The sequence below is a fragment of the Aulonocara sp. 'chitande type north' Nkhata Bay genome, linkage group LG9 (genome assembly GCF_057382095.1).
Source record: "Aulonocara sp. 'chitande type north' Nkhata Bay isolate Kocher_YH1m ecotype deep benthic linkage group LG9, A_spYH_male_GT1.1, whole genome shotgun sequence".
Lineage (NCBI taxonomy): Eukaryota > Metazoa > Chordata > Actinopteri > Cichliformes > Cichlidae > Aulonocara > Aulonocara sp. 'chitande type north' Nkhata Bay.
In genome coordinates this window covers 18455905-18476626 of record NC_141352.1, presented here as the reverse complement: position 1 = coordinate 18476626, position 20722 = coordinate 18455905, and the positions used below count along the sequence as shown (strand labels likewise).

The 20722-nt window shown below is 44.3% G+C and overlaps 1 protein-coding gene across 14 annotated transcripts in view; it reads right to left on the bottom strand.

Moving 5' to 3' along the window:
* Positions 1-670: 670 nt before the first annotated feature.
* Positions 671-20722, bottom strand: part of atp8a2 (ATPase phospholipid transporting 8A2) — a 48597-nt gene continuing 28545 nt past the window's right edge. For 11 of the 14 annotated variants that reach the window (XM_086306262.1, XM_086306250.1, XM_086306251.1 and 8 more), the window contains 12 exons: positions 15087-15270; positions 13796-13906; positions 12434-12508; positions 11948-12070; positions 11415-11493; positions 11279-11340; positions 10750-10806; positions 9256-9363; positions 7514-7602; positions 7233-7337; positions 3383-3474; positions 671-2172 (listed from right to left, as the gene is read on the bottom strand). In XM_086306262.1, coding sequence (XP_086162388.1) covers positions 2078-2172; positions 3383-3474; positions 7233-7337; positions 7514-7602; positions 9256-9363; positions 10750-10806; positions 11279-11340; positions 11415-11493; positions 11948-12070; positions 12434-12508; positions 13796-13906; positions 15087-15270 — 1180 coding nt within the window. In that variant the 3' untranslated portion in view covers positions 671-2077. Of the gene's footprint in view, positions 2173-3382; positions 3475-6737; positions 7027-7232; positions 7338-7513; positions 7603-9255; positions 9364-10749; positions 10807-11278; positions 11341-11414; positions 11494-11947; positions 12071-12433; positions 12509-13795; positions 13907-15086; positions 15271-20722 lie in introns of those variants that run through there. The other 3 variants (XR_015131042.1, XR_015131043.1, XM_086306256.1) reach the window with 3 other exon arrangements.

The window sequence follows — 20722 nt, the reverse complement described above, 5'->3', positions numbered from 1 at the left end:
CAAATATGACTGGTTGACTGGGTTGTTTTAATCTCCTTAAAACACTCACGCACTTAAACTACTAGAAACACATTCACAGACTGGTCTACCTCCCACAGAGGACGTCATCCGACACACACACACACGCACACACACAGGAGAAATAATAAACCACAACAATGGACAGTTTAAGAATATGATGATGTGAAAGTGCAGTTTTGGCAAGCTCCTCCAGAAACTCAGCTACAGTAATGTGGAAAGCATGTCGTCCCGTTGGAGAGTCACTGGGGAAGAGTTGAAAAGCATAAAGCAGCACCCCGATGGATTCTCCATACTGTAGCAGCTGTAGTTTTTCGGGCTGGGCCACATCCAGGAAGGTGGGTGGGAAAGGGATCTCCAGTTGGGGAGGGTGGTGGTGGTGAATTAATCGGCTAATGGTCTGTCTACAGTCACTCCCTTGGGATTAAAGAAGGAGCGTGGGAGAGGTTTGATTTGGCCAATTTATAAAATGCTAAGCTTTTAATGTTTGCATTGACATTTTCTATATTTTCTTTTCCTTTCCATCCTCTGTGTGAAATGTAAACCAAGACTCCTCCAGCTTCCCGGGAGCTACAGTTGGACTCAAAAACCCCTCGCTTTGATTGCAAGAGCACACAGCGCGCAGCCAAAACACAAAGACATTTAGTCAGGCCATGGATTGATTAGATTTAATGATTAGGACAACCCCTCTCGCCCATCCCCTTTCAGTTTTGCATTCCTGAACCAGAGTGTCCTCAACACAGAGCTCACAGACAATGGACTCTACATTCAGACAAACCCCAAAGCTAGAAAAAAAAACAAAAAACAACAACACATGATCCATGCGAGCGTCTCAATCAAATCCCTTCTGGTTGGGTGCCTTTTAGGGCAACTTCAAGTAAAATACTCCCGCTAAGACATGTTTTCACATATGAGTACAAAAGAAACGGGCATTAATGAAAAGAGAAAAAAAATAGAAACAAATACACATTGATGTTTGCTTTAATTTAAAAAAGAGAGAGAGACAGAGAGAAAGAAACAGTCCAGTAAAGAGTGGAAATGCAACAGAAATAAAAGAGGAAGCGCTAATGCCAGTCATGCTGCTTCCACGTCAGCTGACGGTGGTAGACGGGCGACGTCTGGAGTCACGGGAGAGGTCAGAAAATAAAACAAAATGGATTTCTTTAAACTTGCGAAAAGGAGGAGAGGGACACGGAGGCTGCAAAGCGGCTATGAGATGGAGAGATAAGGAAGGAATGAAGGGAGAGCTAAAGCAAGAGGTCTCAGTGGGGTAGGAGGGGCTGTGGCAGGGTTGTGGTCCGGTTTGGTGAGCGTTCTGCCTCAGTGGCATCTCTATGGTGTTTGGCAGTGAGGCTCGATGCTGAGATGTTACGAGAGAGAGAGAGAGAGGGGGCCTGTAGCTGGGGGTGCAGGGCTCTGGCGGGTCCTCGGTATATGCTTCCCACCCTCTAATTTTAAGGAATTCTTCGCGCCTGTATGCGTGTGAGCGAGCGAGCGAGTGCGACTATTTTGACGTCCCCTTCCACATCGGCGCGTGATGACAGACGGGAAATGAGAGGGAACGGTGGATGCGAACGCACATGGATCGACACACGCATGCACACGAACACGGGAGCGCCAATGCGTGCAGACACACATGCACAGGCAGACAGAGACGCACTGGGACGCGCACACACACACACACGCTTGCGCGCACACACGTAGGCATAAAGCAAACTCAGTCTGAGGGATATACAGATATGAGTAGCAGTCTCTGAGTTTGACTTGTCACGTCTGTGCATGGATATGATTGCTCATGCCTGTGCAGCCTTTGTGAGTTATAACAATGGTTAGTCCATATATCCGGCCTGGTCCCTTCTCCCGAGTCAGTCCTCCAAGCGCCAGCGACGGCCTCCATGCCTGACCATGACTTCCGTCCCTGGCAAGGGGTCAGGTCACTGTCCAGTAAGGCCACAGCAGGGGTCGGTCACCCGGCGTGAGGGTGTCACTTAAGTCTATCTCCGCTGTCACCTTGACAAATTCTTGCTTCAGTGAGCCAAAGCTTTGATCCGGGATGGGGCTAGAGGCTGGGGCGCTGGCGGGTGGTGTCATAAGAGCGCACTACCTGGGATTGAGACACCACACCATGCTCCTCCTGAGAGAAGGCATAGCCATCTGCAGAGAGACAGAGGAGGAGAAGTCTTACTTGTTAAGCCTGTGTGCTGAGTGACAACAAAACTGGGAACACAGAGATGACACAGTGAGACTGTTGGCTTCTATCAGTCTTATGGCTCAGTCACATAAACTCCTTGCAACTAGGAAAAATTGAGATTTTTTTCCTGTGATTTTTTTTTGCATTTAAAAACAACCTCAAGTAGTGCTGGTGATAAACTGGTAGCCCAGAGGCTGAGCATGCATCACCCTCAACCTCTGGGCTACCACTTTTGATTGCAGTGCAAATACGTATGTTACATAGCACTTTTCTACTCTGCTGGAGCACTCACAGTGCTTTATACAACATTCATTCAGCCATTTACACAAGCACTGTGATCTTCTATTCAAACTCCAACACATACATTAGAGAGCAACTCGGTTCAGTATCTTTGGCATGCAAACAGGAGCAACAGGACCAAACATCCAACCTTTGAATTAGTGAATGACCTGCTCTAACTGCTGAGCTGCAGTGATCGTACGGGAAACCTGTCTTCAAACAATTGCAGACCAACTCAGACTGACCACCATCTAATTTGCCATCTAATTAATAAACAGACACAGGTTGCCAACACGTTGCAATCAATCGCTGTTTGCACTGATAAGCACAACTCGTTTGCAACAGGGAACTTAGCTGTTTGTTTTCTGGTTATTTGCCTATATAAATGCATATAAAAGTAGCTGAGGGGTTATGTTACTTAGGCATCCTGCAGCAACTCTGTCACTATTTTTGGAGGAATTTCTGCTTTATATCTATGAGGTTCTTGCTGGTACTTAATCTTGTGAGTACTTAATCGTTAAGCCGTTACAAAGCCTTCCTTGCCAAGGATTTGCAACAGATTTGCAATTTTTGCTCTTTATCACAGTTAATTGCTGGATTATCGCAAACAGGTTGCACATAATTGCCACCTTGATCCCAATCAACAGTAAACTGATAGCAGACCGACTCTGTCTTACTGGTGTTTTATCACCATTTTGACGCACTGAAGTTGCTTTGAAGACAGCAGCTGGTTGTTTTGTCTTTGAACCATTTCAAAAGTCAACAAGATCACAAATCAGTTGCGCACAGTCGCAATAGCTTTGGCCTCCAGCCACCGTTCGCCTTACTGTGACTGGAGCATTAAAGCAAGACTTGGTTTACATGATAGCATCTCTTATTGGAAAGAGCACTCACGTGACACAGTCTGCTGCACAGAGTTTGAGCGTCCTACACTTGAAGGTGTTTTCCTAAAGACTCTTGTCAGCAGATGGGCCCGTTCGTTTAGACTGCAAGATAAAAAGAAGGAAAGGTAAGGAAGAACATTTACTCCAAAGCAGCACAACATAATCACTATAATAACACATAATTATACAAATGAGAGAATCTCTGCTACTCCCACAACTACATAACACTCTTACTAACAACCAGTCTACAGACTTTCAGGATCTTTGCCTCTAATTTTTCTATGACTATGATTTTTAATCTTAGCTGCTCTTCAGTAAAACACTGCAGCATAACAGAAAAGCAAAGCACTTGTTTAGGGTGTAACATAGAAACACACAGATCAATAAGTAAACAAAATCTCAGCAGATTTAGGACCAGAAAGTTTGTTAGAGGTGGATTAGACAGCGACTGCTTTTCACATTCACTTTAACAGTAAGTCATAAACTGCCTGCAGGGTAACAGGACATCCACAGTAAACTGTTCCTCATCCCCACTCCACTCCACTCTCCCCCCCATTCCAAGAAGAAGACTGGACCCTCTGTTCTGAGACCACACGCCGTCACGGCTCCTCTCCTCCGGTGACCAAAAATAACCAAGCCCATTCCAGATACTGCGCACTAACACAGGCCGGCTCGAATGCATACATACACACATATATTCATACATTTGTCTCCCGTGTCATCGCCATTATTACAGCCAATAAAGTGCAGACGTCGAATGTAAACGTAAGGGGCGCCTCGGGAAGTTAACTTCTGCCATATTTACTTGAAGGAATACGTTTTGTGCAGTTATCTGCCAGTGGAGCATTAAATTCACACACAAGGGTTTTCCCTGGCACTTAGAGTACACAGAGGTGATGATGATCAGTGGAGTAATTATGGAGTCGACCCAGCCTTCCCAAGGCTAACATTTGGAACAAGCGGTTAGGAAATTTTCATAACTGTCTAAGACCGCTGGGAATCTTTCACTGGTGTGAAAAAAAGAGAGCTCTCGAGCTTGCTCAAAGACTTTCTGTTATGTCTGTTAAAATAATGTCTGTTACAAGGATGACGGCACTGTGAGTTCGATAAAATTACTAAACAGTGGCTGGACAAATAAATGAACGGTTCGTGCATCAGTATGACTTAAGCTGTCCTCGCTCCTGCCGTGAAGTTTCTCTGTGGGTACTTTCTGATTCAAAAGGGCCCGAGGATGTACGCTATTTGAACTCTTCCCCCCGAGACACTCCCGTACTGTACCTTTCCACCTTTTCCCATGCCTACCCTCCCCAAAAACTACAAACACAGATGTGCTCTTTTCCATTTTGCTCCATTGCTTCCCAGCTCACCCTTAGTTTCCTTCTCTTATTCTGAATGGAAAGCACTCAAGGATGTGTTCCTGCCTCCCGGCATTTAAAAGCAGGGTCAGTCAAGGACGGAGCTCTGTTTAAGGGTCAAGAGGAGCAATGTGGTTTTACACTCACCCCCCCGACTTCTTCTGCTCACTTCAAGAAACAAGAACCACCTCTAATGTACTTTCTCTTGGTGAAACCTTTAACTCAACCTCCTCATAAAATGAGAAAACTGTGGAACTCACTGTAACACAGGGAGATAAGTATTCACACTCCTCATGTGAGTATACGTTATGCAAACTTAACTTCTAATTTAAGTTGTCAAATATGAAGTAAAAGTAGAATACTTGTGTTGTTCTTGGTATTGTTCTTTATCATCTAACACCGCACTGTATGTTATAAGCTTATAGTGAGTTTTTACAATAAAAGCTAGCAGCCACAGTATAGCCGTCAAATAATAAATATGGAGATATAGTCAGATGTGTCCTACAGAGGTGTTTGGGGGCATTAAACTAAAGCAGCAAAATGGAAATTTCCTGAATCTCTTTGTGCCACAGCTAGTAAATCACTAAACGTCTACAAACTAGGTTTTCCAAAATACTTTGGATGCTGTATCAAATGTAATTATATGAACTATGTTTGATTTATTTCAAATTAATTAAAAAAATCAACATACTATATCTTAGAACAGAGAAATATTGGGGTTTTTTTTGGACAAATATAAGGTTGTTTCTAAATTGTTTCCAGCATAACACTCCAACAAAGATGAGACAAGGGCAACATTAGACTGTTAAAGTTGTGGACTTGCTAAAAATAACACCTCACAGCTGACTAGGGTTAATTGGACAGACACCGTTACATGGACAAAAGTACCGGGACACTTACACGAGCTGCCCATGCCATGAAGCTCCCAGCACACAGCTTTGGTGCTGATGTTAAAGCCAGAGGAGGTTTTCAGGGCAGTTATTGAGTCAGCAGAGCGTTGGCAACTTTTACGCACCTCAGGAGTCAGCAACCACGCTCTGTAACTTTCTGTAGTCTGAGTTCCTGTGGCTTCTAAACACTTGCACTTTGCAATAATACCACAGACATTTCTGGAAAAATTACTTCTTGGTTCAAAATCTCTGCACCTCCAGAATGGATGAAAGGGGCGTTGGAGGAAAAAGCTCAAGAAACAAATACAACAAATCTGCATGGTGAGGTGTTTGATTTTATCCAGCTAGACTGAAAACACCTAAATTTAAAGATTAAGAGGTTTGGCCCAATACTTTTGTCCATACAGGTAAGAATAAAGCTTCAAGTTGGGGATTGAAATCATGTGCAGTGCAAAAAAATATTCATAATTTAGACAATCCAAGACTGGCAACCAAATCTAAATGGCTGAGATCTTTGGCCTCTTAGCCGTCATTGGTGAGCACAGTTTGTCACTACATCCACACATGCAACCCCCCCGTCACCCATAAAACACAAATAAACATCAATAAATTGAGTGATGTTGAAAGCTGTCATTGGGTTTGCCCAATCAAAACCTTAAATTCTTTTTGGAAGTCATGGACATCAACATTCACGTTGGTATTAGGGTGCATTAGGCACATGGGTTGGGTAACTTAGTAGCTTAGCCCCCAGTGATGCTGGATGACGTGTGCAACATTTGAAGCAATATATGCTGTCAGGTGATGGAAAACTGTTCATGTTGAAACTTTTATAAATCATTTTGTTGGCATCAAATTCAAAAATATTTAAATGTCTCTGTTTCAATGTTATTTTTACAGTTTCCAGTGAAATACAGACTTTAAATGATTTTCAACTCCCTGCTTTTTGTTAGTTCATTTACATTTTAACCAGCATCCCAATGATTTTGGAAAAGTGGTCGTGTACTGAATCTATAATTTGTATAATTTCCCTCAAAATTAGCCAAAGATCTTTATTCTAATGCAATACTGAGCACAACACTAAGTCACAGCCTTTGAAGCTACAGGCAAACGTTAAACACACCAGATCAGTACAGCAGTTTAAATTGGTCCACCTATGAAGAAAAAGAACGATCGCATTTAAAGAAATAAGGAGAGAAAAAAAAAGTGAGAACAATACAACATTAAAAGATACAAAGAGAGGGAGATGTGAACTTGGTTAATGGAAAACAAGCAGGAGTCACTCCAAAGCAGCTTGCAATGGGGCACACAGGTCATTTGAGGTCACAGGTCACACAGTGGGACAGTGCAAACCCAGAAACTACCTCTGTGAGCAGTTCTGGCTCTACGGGACATCAGCCTTGGCCTCAGCCCTGTGGACGTTGCCACAGGGGGGACAGAAATAGTTTATTTTCACACATAAAAATATAATAAAGACACTAGCAGGCCGTTATTAAAACTGCAGACATTTGGGACATGGTAGCACAGGACATATTAAATTTTTGAAAAATCTACTTGATGATAAAAAGATGTATATGTATGATGTGATATCCCAAGATGCTTTGTAGCGTTTCAATACCTGCGGCTGCTGGCATCTCTAAGGACAGCTGCGCCTGGGTCAACGGACCGCGCCTCCAGCTCCTGCACCTCCTCGAGAAGAGACTTCCTCACAGAGCGGCGTGCGCTGCACGGCAGAAAAAAAGCTCATCAGCCCAATGAAGGAAACTGAGCGTTTCACCTCGTAGACACGTGTAATTCATTGTAAGAAGTGCTCAGTACGGGTTATGTAAACGCTTCAGTTAAGTTGAATAACGTCTGTATGGATTCCCCAAGTATTTATATTAAACGGATACTACTTACGCCGTCCAAGCGAAGTCTTTGAGTAAACACGCAGCAGGCACCAAGACCAGGCCCAGCCAGAAGTGCCAGCACTGCATCACCTTGCCAGCCTGAGGTGACAACACACAGGGCCCATTTATTTCCACTCATATATGAATCCAACGTTGAGCATTAAGTCATTTTTCTCAGCAGCGAGCACACGGGTGGAGGTGGAGGAGAGGGGGGAGGACGCATACGGTAACGGCTGAAGGAAATGTGACTCAAAAGTCATAAAGAGCATAAAGGGAGTTAGCCAAAGTTGAACATCTCGAATGTTAGGCAGAAATATTTAACAGCTTTCTCACCGCTTTTAACTACAACTCAAACAACATCACAGAAGCTGTGTGAACGTGCTAAGTGGCAGAGATGCTGGCGTCCCACCCCTCCACCCACTACCTGTCTATCCAGTCCACCCTCAGTGACCTTTGCCTCCCTTCTTACTCTGTCTCCCAGGATTAATCACGTATCTGACTACTCCATTTGTCAGCCTGTATGTCTCTCTGATACTTACTCCCACACAACTCTTACTCCTCTGATTCCCTCCAATCTCACTCTTTCACAACTTCCTTTCATTATTAGTGACTGCATCGTTTGTTGCCTGTCCTCACTCGTTTTGGTAAATCCCTGCAGTTTCTCTCCGCTTCGGTTATCTCACTGCACGAGCTTGTGTTTTGCTTTGCACGTCTTTGTCTCTAGGTGTCAAAATCGCATGCACCGTGTCCTCTTTAGCTTCGAATACTTTATTGCCCGTATCACATGTTTCCCGCGTCTTGTTTTTGCATTTGTAAGGACGATTTGGGTTCCCACAGAAAGATGATAAACTGGGAAAATGAATCAGAGAGCAGCTGGAATCCCAACCAAGGCACGGACGATCCAAATGGACTCACACATAATCAGCGTTTCTGTCTGTGACAAATGCCTCCACACAAAGACTCACAGTATATCACATAATCTCTGTGGACGGCGAGGATGCAGGCATGAAAACATGAATTTCTCTGCTTTGTTATATCCATAGAAACAGACTGTTGGTCTGAGCCGCTACATGGATCTGGACACACATGTCACACCTAGCTATTCTGAGCAGACGTACACAACTCTTTTTTTCATCCTGTGTCCCACATGGACAGATCGAAATATAGATAGAGCGAGCGAGGGAAATAAGAGAGGCAATAGTGCAGTTGGGTGGGGGGGCTGTCTTTGACCATTCCCCAGTTAGGCTGAGCAGCTGCAGAGATATTTGACCGCATTCCTGATTTCTGACACAAATTGAATTAATGGGCTGCGGGGAGTTGAGAAGGCTCTATTCCCTTCCCCTGCCACTCAGCGGGGCACCTCATCTCACCCATGCCTTCATGCCCAGACTCTAAAATGAGTCTCTTAATTAAGGGGTCCCACACATCACATCACCCCCCACTGGACCCTCATCACCACCACCAGCAGCGGCAGCGGCCCACCCTGTTGAGTCAACACCTCCACAGAGGGCAGTAAAAGACTGGAGCTCGGGTGACACGCAGCAGGTGTGGGAAGCCAGGGGGGCCCAGCAGTGTCGCCGTGGAACACCCAAGAGGTGAGTCTTTTAGGCGCCATGTAACAGCAACCAAAACGGAAGGGAGGGGCAGGTGATTTTGCAGAGAAGAGATGTAGTAGGAAGGGCCTTTTTCTAACCTCCACCATTGCACCTTGTTATAAAAATGAATGACGCGTGTTTATGGCGAGAGACTTGCCTGGCCCAGCATGTCAGGAGCAATAGGGATGGTGGGCCAGATGGCGGAGTAGACACCGAAGAAGACGATCCAGAGCACCATGCTTCCCCATACCGCCAGGTGGGAGAACTACAATAGAGAGACGGGGAGATAGAGAGAAGAAAGAAGGACGGCGAGAGTTAAGGAGAGATTAAGAGAGAGAAAAGAGAGACAGCATGAGGTCAAATGCTTTATATACAGCTCATCCCAATATAGACAACCTTCCCCTCCCTCCTTTCCCTGTGTGTGATCCACTGTAAGGGGACTCTGTGTGAATTCCAGTGGGACCCGGGCTTCATTACCGCCACACTGTTGTGCGGACAGCTGAATGGACAGAGGTGTCAGTCCCTTTCTGTCCATCCTGCCAGTCTCTCCTTCCTCTCCAACCACAGGAAAAAAAGAAAGCAAACGATGTGGCTGTCATGGCTGGAGCTGCTGTTATCCTAAACTCCATCTCCACTTTGGCTGCTGTTATTTTAGAACTGAAAGTTGAAGCCACATGCTCAGCTTTCTCTATGTCTTTTTTCAGAATTTCCCCTCTTTAAGCCCACTTGTTTCTTTCCTTTGTTTTATCTCTATTTACTAAGGCAGAGTTCAGGAGCAGTCTTTGGAGCAGTGCTCCAAGTTTTGCCTGTGTAGAATACTGCTGTGTAATGTCACGAGCTGCTGCATTTTCTTATGACAGCTGGTATATTTTGACGATCAACAGCAGGATTATTTTTTTAAATCACGTTAACACGACTATTATCAGTCCCTTTCACCACCCTGCCTGTCAGTGACCTGTGAAGTAAATCAGTTAATGTCTCACGAATGGCAAGACCTTACTTTGTTTTGCATCATCACTGCCGTATTTCATTGGTATTCCAGCTAAGAATTGCTCGACAGCCACGCTTCCACTGAGACCGCTTCTGATGAGGCTTCAGTAGACGGATCAACTGAAAGGCATAATGCATCTTTCAGGTATGCATCATGTATCAGATTTCTGATGAACTTTTTAATATCTGTACGCCTCACTATGCACGGCCTGAGCTCCATTTGTTGCTTACAAGCTGAACGTCTTCAAGCACATTTGGCTGTTCTTGCAGCTGCTCCGCAGTTAAGTATCTCTGCTTGAGTTGAATGCTTAGTAGTGATTTCTTTGTCAAGATCTGGCACTTTCCAGACCTTTTTGTTTGTTTTTTTAAACGGCTACATCTGAAAAACCGAGTAAAGGAAAAAGCTGCAGAGGAACTAGTTGGAAGAAAAGGTGCAAGCAACTGCAGTTTGAGAAACCTCCACCACAACATCAAGGTAGACCACATCTTCTGCCATGCTTTTCCTGACTATGAAGCATTTAGACCAGGTCGTATGGAAAACTTACACTGAAAGGCTCACAGAGTACCCCACCCTACCCCAACCCTCCCCTTTATTTGTCAACACTGGAGTAAAATACAGCACATGTTGTGTGGTGTATTAAGAGTGTGTTAATGCTCCTACCCTGGTCCAAGCTGTGGTCTCCATTCCAGCTTTCAGACACACTGTAACGACCACATACTGCACGCACACACACACACACACACGCACAGAGGAGCGGGTGGGCAAATAAAAAAAAAACAGAAACAGGATTAGTTGACTGGCGACTGTGGAGATAATAAACAATAATGTTATACAGTAAACTCAGCAATGTCTGTTAAAATACTCTGGAGTCCCACAATCCCTCGCAGTCCACACACACACACAACAAATAAACACCACCGACATCCACATGAGACTCCAAGGGAGTAAAATGATAGAGAGTGTGTGACGCCGAAGCGAAAAGAGAAAATAGACGGACGAATGTCAGGGGAGACAGGCTGGCTAGACGGGACTAGATTGACTGGAGACTCATAAGGGCTCTGAGGAAGCAGCAACACTGTGCTGTGTACACAAACGCTGTGCAGGTGAAAAAAAAAAAGCACAAATCTGCGCCAAAAAGCAGAAATCAAAACAAAAGCAGACACATATAAATTTCCAGTACGACACTTACTGTGTAGACCATGTTTCCTGCAAACAGGTAGTCGTTTCCCTGACCGTTACTGAAGGGAGAGTCTGCGGAGAGCATGCGAGTGTCAGCAAACCAAACTCATCGCTTGCAGAAGGATGATCTGGGCAGGCTTACTTACCATGCTCTAACATTTTGAGTGGAAACCAAAAGAGAATAATTGAATGAATCAGTGCATTGATGCAGTGTCCCCAGAACACCTGAAAGAAGGAGAAGGACACAGAAAGAGAGGAGGTGGAGGTGGAGGAGAGGGACAGTGGAAAACAAGTCAGTATAAATTAATGCCAAAACACATAAATGCTCCATCCCCCTAAACTTCTAAACACACAAAAACATACAAAAACAGCAATTCCTCACAAGAGCACACAACTCCCACTGTTCTAGTGCCATCAAAAGTGAGCTCTGGTACACACGCACACGCACACAGAGTAGGTTAAGCTGCTGGTGTACCCTGTAAAATGAAAGACTTCCTTATTCTCGCATTATGAATCTCATTATGGTTTGCAATGGAAACATCCCAGACTCCATAGCCCCCCCCCCCCCTTGTTTACTTGCCAAAGTCCCAAACAAACAGCTGGCATCACTCATCGAATCCTGAAGCCAAAAGGACAGATCTAAATGTGCGTGTGTGTCTGCGAACATCTGCGCACGTACTTTGGTGTTGAAGCCCTCGGCATTCTGGGTTATTCGGTAGAGCTGCGGGAAGCGGAGCATGTTCTGCTGGCTGCACGGCCGGTCAAATATCCCCAGAGTGAACGGAGGCAGAGCGGTAAATATCTGCAGCACACAGAGGTCACACATGCGCAGCCTTTAAAACGCTTAATGACAAATACAGTGCCTGCACATATTCTTTATTTATATCAGACTATGAGCATCAAAACGGCTTCACCTCTGCACACAACACCTGCTTTGTAAGTAAAAGTGCTCTGCATTTCCCCTGAAGTAATTCGCAGTCACCAGAACACATGCATACACTTTCAAACCAAAAGAGCTGTGAGGAGAAGACAAAGCAGAGTGCTACTCATACTGAGAGATAGAGTGAAAGATAACAATCGATATCCAGCAAGTGGAAAGTGTAACAGCGAAGGAGGGTGAGTGGGGTAATGGAAAATTGTCAGATAGTGAAGGGTGGATACTCACCACGTTGTAGAGGCCTATGCACCAGCGTTCAAAGAGGATCTGGCCAGAGAACCCGTTCACAAAGGCAAACCAGAGCTGGGACACAAAGAGAGGGATGAGAGGAACAATAGTGAAGGGTAAAACTGCCTTAGGGAGGTCCTCACAGTAAAAGCAGCAGGGGGAAAATGACAAAATGAGGTAGTGGTGTTAGAAAAACGTCCTTTTTTAAGACTTAATTATTCAGATGGCAACAGCATGTCTTTATATGCATATAATAAAAATCCTCGTACAACAGTTAAACTTGCTTTGCCGCTAACAAGCATTAAAACCCCCTCTTAATGCCGGTTTTGTCTGGACCTCAAAATCAATTTCAGCTAATTCACCGAAACACTGTAACTGAATGCGCCTCGGGTAAACCCTCATTAGCTCTTTAATACACACACACACACACACACACACACACACACAAACACACACAAACACACACACCGACAGCAGACACAGGCAGATCTGTGGACAGATAAAGAAAATGTTTGGGGCCGCTGGTGGGAGTTGTGGCATTCCTGGGGCATACAGTGGAGAATACAGCCTAAGGGTGAGGCCTGATACACAAAAACCTCTCTCTTATACACACACACACACACACACACGCACACACGCATGTGCGCACCATCCCCCTATGCTGTCTCCACTAAGTGGACAGAGACAGTCTATAACCTTTGGCCTAAAGAGCTCTGCTGGAAGCCAGCTATGTGAGATAATTGTGGAAACACACAAACGCACACACAGAGTGGTGGTGTGAGTGGGACCGTGGGCTACATGAGGACCTGCACCTGCTGGCATCCTTAATGTCAGACAGAGGGGTAAGAGGGGTTGGAGAGAGCACAGCTGTCAAATACCCCTCATAGCAGCCCCTTCATCACTCACACGCAAACGCAGTCATGTTTCACTTCTGATGACAACAAACTGATTTAAGTTCATTTCCTTAAGACTTTTACTATAACAACAACTACACCTTTCAACCCTTAAACCAAGTCTTCCTTGTGAAATTTAATGATTTATTAGGATTGTCTGTCCTCAAAAGGCCCTGAGGCCCCAGCTATGTGACTGTGTAAATAGATACGTGTCCCAACTTCATGAGCAATACAAGTACACACACAGAGAGACAACAGTCGACCTTTGGAGCCAAGGTCTCGTCAGTGCTACAGTTTTTTAAGTGTGTGTGTTTGTGTGTGTTCGCAAACGCAAGCAGGACAGAAAGCAGACACCAGAAGGGCACCTCGTCCATCACTGTCAGCCGTGTCGACAAACAGCTGCAAAATGTCTCTGTTAATGTAACTGTGTGTGTGTAAAAGAGACAGGGTGTGGTGGCGACGCTCTTACCTCTATTATGTAGAGGACCACATTCTTGTAGAAACAGTAGAGGATGCACTTTGTGACGCGGTTATAGCTCCACGCCCCGTGGACCAGCAGAAGCTTCTCCAAGTAGGAGAACTACCGAATCAGAGAGGAGACAAAGACAGACACTCGGTCAATCACTCGGAGGGAAAACAAAAGGCTAGAAAGCAAAAACTTGAGGCAGTAATGGAGCACAGGGTATGTATCAAGAATGCGACCGGGAGAAAGGAAAGCTGAGGCAAGAGGAGGCCTGCTGATAAAGATAAGCAAAGAGACAGGCAACGCAGACAGTGAAAGTGGCAGAATGTGTCTGTGTGAGAGATACAGATACAAAGAAGACTCCAGAGTAACTAGGACACAGAGAGAGATTTTTTTCATCCTTCAAAGGGAACAACGGATACACATAACAGAGGTTTTATTTACACAAAAGAGAGATTTGGGGAATTATATCTAGGAAAGCCTGAATTTATGCAGGTTAAAGTCTCACTGAGATTAAAGCTCTCTCTTAGCCAGGAGGGTGGCATTTATTGTAACAGCTGCTGGCATAAACAATCGCAGTAAAGTACGAGTGGGTGAACAGAACCAGATCCAGATCATACGCTACAAAATATCAACACAAAAGGGTCCAATTTCAAATGAATATAAGTGCAACTTTTAGAGCAATCACACCGACCATGAGAGCTATTTTCACAATCCTTTAAAACTGAACTACCCTCCATAGCTTCAACTCCTTCTTGACAGAATGCCTTCCTCTAGCATTCCTTTAGAGTTTTTGTAAGGTTTTAAGACTGCGACATCAACAGTGATTTTTTTTCCTCCATGAAAAACTTACATGAATTGCACAATAAATAAATAAAATGTTGTATGTAGCAAATATGATACAAATAAAACTTTACAGGGCTAAACAATGTGCATACAAGTAGACAATGAAACCTTCTCTGAAATGAAAAAGCATCAAAAACAGAAAAAAAGAGGAATTTCAGCTCATAGTTTGACTAGGTTTTATTTTAGGACGCAGATGTTTGTGATGAGCAGCGTTCGGATCGATAACATGATCCTACACAGATCCGTGTAAGTCAGCTGTCCCCTGAGGGAAGGTTAAAGATCAACACGAGCTGAACGGTGAGCAGGTCAGCAGTCAGCGCTTGTCCCTTTGCAGGGGTTTCAAGCCGAACGAGCGTCCCTTCCTTATCTGTGTTCGAGTAAAGCCTGTAAACATTTTCATAAGAACCTAGCCGTGCACGTCTGTTTGTCTCCGCGCTACGTTTCTACCCACCTGTGCGATGGAGTAGTCGGAGGAGTTGGTGGCCTGCATGCCCTCGTTGCCGCTGATCCCCACTCCAACGTGAGCCGTCTGAATCATCCCCACGTCGTTCGCGCCGTCGCCGATCGCCAGCGTGATGGCTTTCACGTGTTTCTTCACCATATCCACGATCTCAGACTTCTGCAGCGGAGACACCCTGCAGACGCAACAAGAAAAAAAAAAAGAGGCGATATTAAATGTGTTGGAGGAAACTGGAGGCAGGGCGATGGAAAGATTAAAGTGTGTTTTGAGGAGAAAGCAAAGAAGCGAGCCACTGCGTAAGAAGAATAAAGCCTGGGAAGCACAGGTTGGGAAACAGTTGGAAGGGAAGAAGAAAGAGATGGATGAGAGGCTGAAACACACACACACACACACACACACACACACACACACACACACACACACACACACACACACACACACACACACAAACCCATGTAAGTGCACATTTGTATAAACAGATCAAAAGCAAGTTACCCCACATCTTATTAGCAGCACAGTGAATCATTGTTTCCAAATACCTGTTAAAGTGCAGTAAACACAGCACTGCAAAGTGCTCCAAAGTGTGTGTGTGTGTGTGTGTGTGTGTGTGTGTGTGTGTGTGTGTGTGTGCAGGGAGCTTCCAGCAGTACTCCACCCTCTTGACCTGTATCACTGATCCTCAGTCTACAACCGGTTCTGTCTCCTCAGTGACAATGGAGACGTGCAGAGATCCGATTACAGACGCCTCCCTCAGGGCCACAGAGAGTGGATAAGTGTCATGCTGCATTTGCTAAAGAGATGGGTATATTTTGTCAAATTTTATGGTGCCGTGTAATTCATCTGCAGACAAATAAGAAGAAGCCCCATCCAGGGCCGTGGCTAATGTTCCTTCTGTTGTGCTGGATTTCTGTTTGGCTTTAATAAAAAACTTTGGGATCTGATGGGGGGGTTTTTTTGTTTTGTTTTTACCCCTAGTAATCATTTGTTTTCCCTACCAGTGAAAGAAACTGTGAACGCTTTAAATCAGAAAGCACAAACTAGCATGTGAATTTAACCCGCTGAAGAAGATGAGGATACTGACAAAGCTCAGATCTATTAATGTGTGAAGAAAGATGTTGGGAGATCTTCTACCAGTCTGCGGTAGCATCGGTGCCAGCAGGATCAAAAAACTCATTCACAAGGCTGGGAACATCAGTTTCCAGAATCAGGAGGCCTTTGAGTGAGTGACGGACAGGAGGTCGCTGAACAAACTGCTCTCCATCATGGACAGTCTACCTCACCCGCTCCAGGCAGCAGAGTTCCTTCTCCCTCAGACTTTATTCAGCACAGCTGCCGAAACAACGCCTCAGGAAATCATTCCTGCAGTTCTCTGTGAAACTGTACAATAACTCTCCTTTCTGTGACAGGTGAGCACACTTGTCGGGCATTCGATTCCACACACATATATTTCTGTATTAAACCTTCTTGCAGCTGTTTCTCAGATTTATAGCGCACATATTATTTATTACTGCAATTTGCACTACTCTCTTTTACAGTCTCACTCTTCTTTTTTTACTTTAACTTAACATCATTTTATTTTAATAAAATAAATTTAATCACCGTTCTACATATCAAATGTTGTATTTCTCTCAGTTTCAGGCTCTTACTATCCGCCTGTGTCACTTTTACTTTAACTGTGTCGGTTTTTTATTGTTGACTACTGTTAATCTTTAACCTGCTGCAGTAGCAGAGTAATTACCCTTGCAGGGGTCAATAAAGTATTTATGTTATGTGTAGTATGAATGTGTGCGAATGTCAGATAGAAAAAGCACTTAAATGTGGAAAAAAAGTGGTGATGAGGGTGAATGATGGATGTTGTATAATAAGCCTAAAGATTTCTATTAGAACGTGATTATTAGAATGTTTAGAGGAAATTATTATCTTTAGCTAATTTAAAGTGGGATATTCTAAGAAAAACACAAGTAACAGTTCAGTTTTATAAACATATATTCAGCTGCTGTTCTGATGCAGTTTTCCCGTTTAAAGTCAGAGAAATACGATATTCCTTCGTTTCTGGTGGGGTACTGGTTATGCCAGGACTTAATATACGTGGTGAATTATGCATTTAGATATGTAAGAGGAGTTTCTTTTTTCTGGGCCATTTAAAGAATTCAATACTAGCAAGACGGTGTAACGAGGGACAGAGCGTGCCTCATGGCTGGCGAGCTTTGACGGAGATTGTGTGGGAAAGCAATCCAGCCCCACACACACACTGTTTACATTTTCAGTGCTTGCATTCTGGACACAGCAGCTAAGACTGAATTTGTCTTCTGTTTGCAAAACCTGCTTCGTATGAGGAGGCATTCCCACTGCGTGCCGTTCACATGCACGCTGCTTACACGAGTCTTGTCATTACTACCTGCATGTCGTACGGTGAAAGCAAATATGTCTCCAAAGGACGAGACGTGGGAGAAAAGTGATACTGGGGCTGGGATTAAAGCCACTCCCTACAGTACAGTATGAAACAAAAACATCGTACAGCATCTTAAGACAGGATGTTTGTGTTTTTTATAAAAAACGTGGCACTTTTTAAGTACAGATTCATCCAATAAATCATCCTCACTTGGAGTTAAAAAGTGGCTTTGAGAGTTATCAGGCAGCAGAAAGTAGCTACTGGCTGCATTACAAGAGATTAGTCCAAATCCAGTTATTAAATATTTATATTACATTTCACTGATTATAGTTATTACCTGAGCCTCTGTGATGCATTAGGTGATGGGAATTTGAGAATCAACACTGGACTTAAAAGTGTGCCCAATACTTTTCCTAGAAAGAGGAGGAGTCACCCTCACAATGACTGTTTGTATGGTACGAACAGGCCTCACTCCTGGGAGCTCAGCACAAGCAGTGACTCACCACCTCATTCATCAGTGCTGCAGTAATCATATTAGAAAAATGAAGTTATGTGCAGCTGTATGAGCCATCGCATGGAAGCAGAGCAAAATATGATGCTTTTATAAGGGTATGGGAAAATGAAATTACGTGCACGTGCATGCACACATCCGGCTGAGGTCTGCAGGTCATAAAGACGGTCTGTCCTCTGTGAATATGTAAAGAGCATGTCCCAGTCGAGCTGGAATCACAGAACCGGGAGGTCTGCTTGGCATGCTTAAGAAGCAAAAATCAGACCAGCGCACACACACGCCTCACACCCTGCACCACAGGACATTTGAGGGGGGAAACCTCAAAGAGAGCTACTGCTGAATGATGGGATCAACCTCTGCTCTTTATTTTTTCCTGTTTCTGCATCCGAAGTGTGTGTGTGTGTGTGCGCACAAGTCCGCCTTTGCGTCTCTTGGCCTCAAACCGCAAATCTCTCCTCGTCGCGCTCTCTGTCTCACTCTACCTTTCCCCTAAACACCGCTAACAGTGTCTGCGATTGTGTAAAGTGAAGTCGGGGGAGATAAAAGGCTCCCAGCGCTCTTCACGGTGGAACTGAGCAGAAAATAAGCAGCCACCGAGTCCTCCTATAAACAAACGCGCAGTGGAGTCGGGAACCCAAGCGTATGAGTGCGCTCGGCTCCTCGGGCCCCTGAGACGTGCACGCATTCCCGCGTGGTGAAACATCGCACACATACAGTAGGTGAGAAACAACTAACTGACAATCCGGCTCTTTAACGTCAAAGCTATGGCACTCGGTGCAGCAACCTCACCGTAACCACTCATTAAAGGAGTATTGGTTCTCAGCATAGGACCTCCCAGGGGGACATAAGATAAATGGCGTCATGGTAAGATTACAAGACAACAAAACAGGACAAAGTGAGCTGCGTTTTTGCCTTTGAACGTTTTCTAATCTATGTTGTTTTTGTGATATCCAGGAACCTTGAAATTAGACACTATTACACCAAAGCAGTTGGCAAACCTACCATGTTTTTTGTTTTGTTAAAAAAAAAAAACCTAACAACACCCAAATATTGATCAGAATCAGTCATTTCTTTGCAGTTTTTGGATAAATTATAATATATTTTCAGTGCAGCTGTTTTCAAAGAGGGCCTGCTTATTCAAATGTGTTTTAAAACCAGACAAGGGCTCAGCAGATGTGCTTAAACTAATTATGATGCTGTTCAGTCTAGTCTGCTAACGTTTAACATGTCTTAGCCAGAGGAGGAAGGAGTCGAGAAACCGAACGAGGGAGGGAGGAAGGTAGAGAGAGATGCAGGGAGAGAGGCAAGGGTATAGCAAGTAAAGGATGCAGGAAAGGAAGCTTGAGGCTGTTTGCAAGGCCTGTGAGACCTGAGTCCGGATATGGCTTGTAAGTGCAAGGAAGAGTCAATTACGTGCCTCCCGGCTAACACATGCTCACACGCGCACGCACGTCTGCACTCACACACACACACACATGCAGAGAGACAAAAAGACGAGTGGAAACTCTTTTTTTTTTTTTTTTTTAAACATCACAGCTGCTGCTGAGTGAAACATACCCAAAAAAGGGAACATGCTGTAAACATTCATTGAACAGACCACACTTTGTATCAATGGAAATATATAACGGTCATGACTAGGTGTGTGTGTGTCTGTGTGTGTGTTGGTGCCCATTCCAGGGGTACCGGCAGTAAGTGAGTCATGACTTTGACATTTCCAAGCAGCCTAGTGTATTACATCGTCCCTGCTGTGCAACAGGACAGGCTTTTATCGTCCTCATTCATTTGCTGTCTGTGGGCAACCGGTAACCTTTGCAAACTGGCACATGTGCAGGTAATGAAGTCCTCCACATGGACACTTTATCCACAACTTAAAAACCCGCCTGTGTGAAGTGGATCTTTTTCTTAAGTGCTTGTGTATATTTTTTTTCTTTCAGATGATTGTTCTAATGAAGTTCACAAATTCAAAGGAGCTGTTTGGGCATTTAAAACGTCACAGATTAATGTGTCTTTACAGCACGCAGCCTCAGAAATCACCTGAGGAGGAACAGCTGTGTTCACACAGGTATCGACCCTGGGAACCAAATAAATCTGCGAGCACGTGTTTTAACATCTCTGGCACGAAGCGTTTGGCCTGCTTAAACAGATTTTCACTCGACCGTGCCCGTGCCAGGCCAGGCCAGGCCAGGCCAGGCCAGGCCAGGCCAATCACAGCTGTTTAATATCAGCCGGCTGCAGCACGATGATTGACGTCTCTGCACGCTGTAGTGTGTTTACATTTTTCTGTCTGTTCAGCTGTGGCCAGATGCATTCAGACTGATTCACATTTCCACACTAGGCAATGCAACACTAGTTGTGTCTAAGTAGAAAAGATAATGAGGTAGAAGCCTGTCTTTATATTTAGTTTTTTTCTTTTGTTGCTGCCTTTGTGTTTGGATAGTCTACATATTTTACCCCAGCTGAGTAGAGGTATTGAAATAAAGAAAACCAAAGACTTCAGGTAGAAATTTTGCATTAAAGCAAATATAAGTTTGTGGAAAAGCTTTCATTTTTCATTCTCACACTGGGACTTTCCCACAGCAGCACAATCACGTTGTGTATCTGTAAAACAGTTTGGTACAGAGCATCATTGTTTTCCTCACAGAAAAAAATGACTTTTTGCAGAGTAATTTGTAAACTTTGTCCAAAGTGTTACGGACAAAGCGCTGTTGAAACACACGTTTCAAC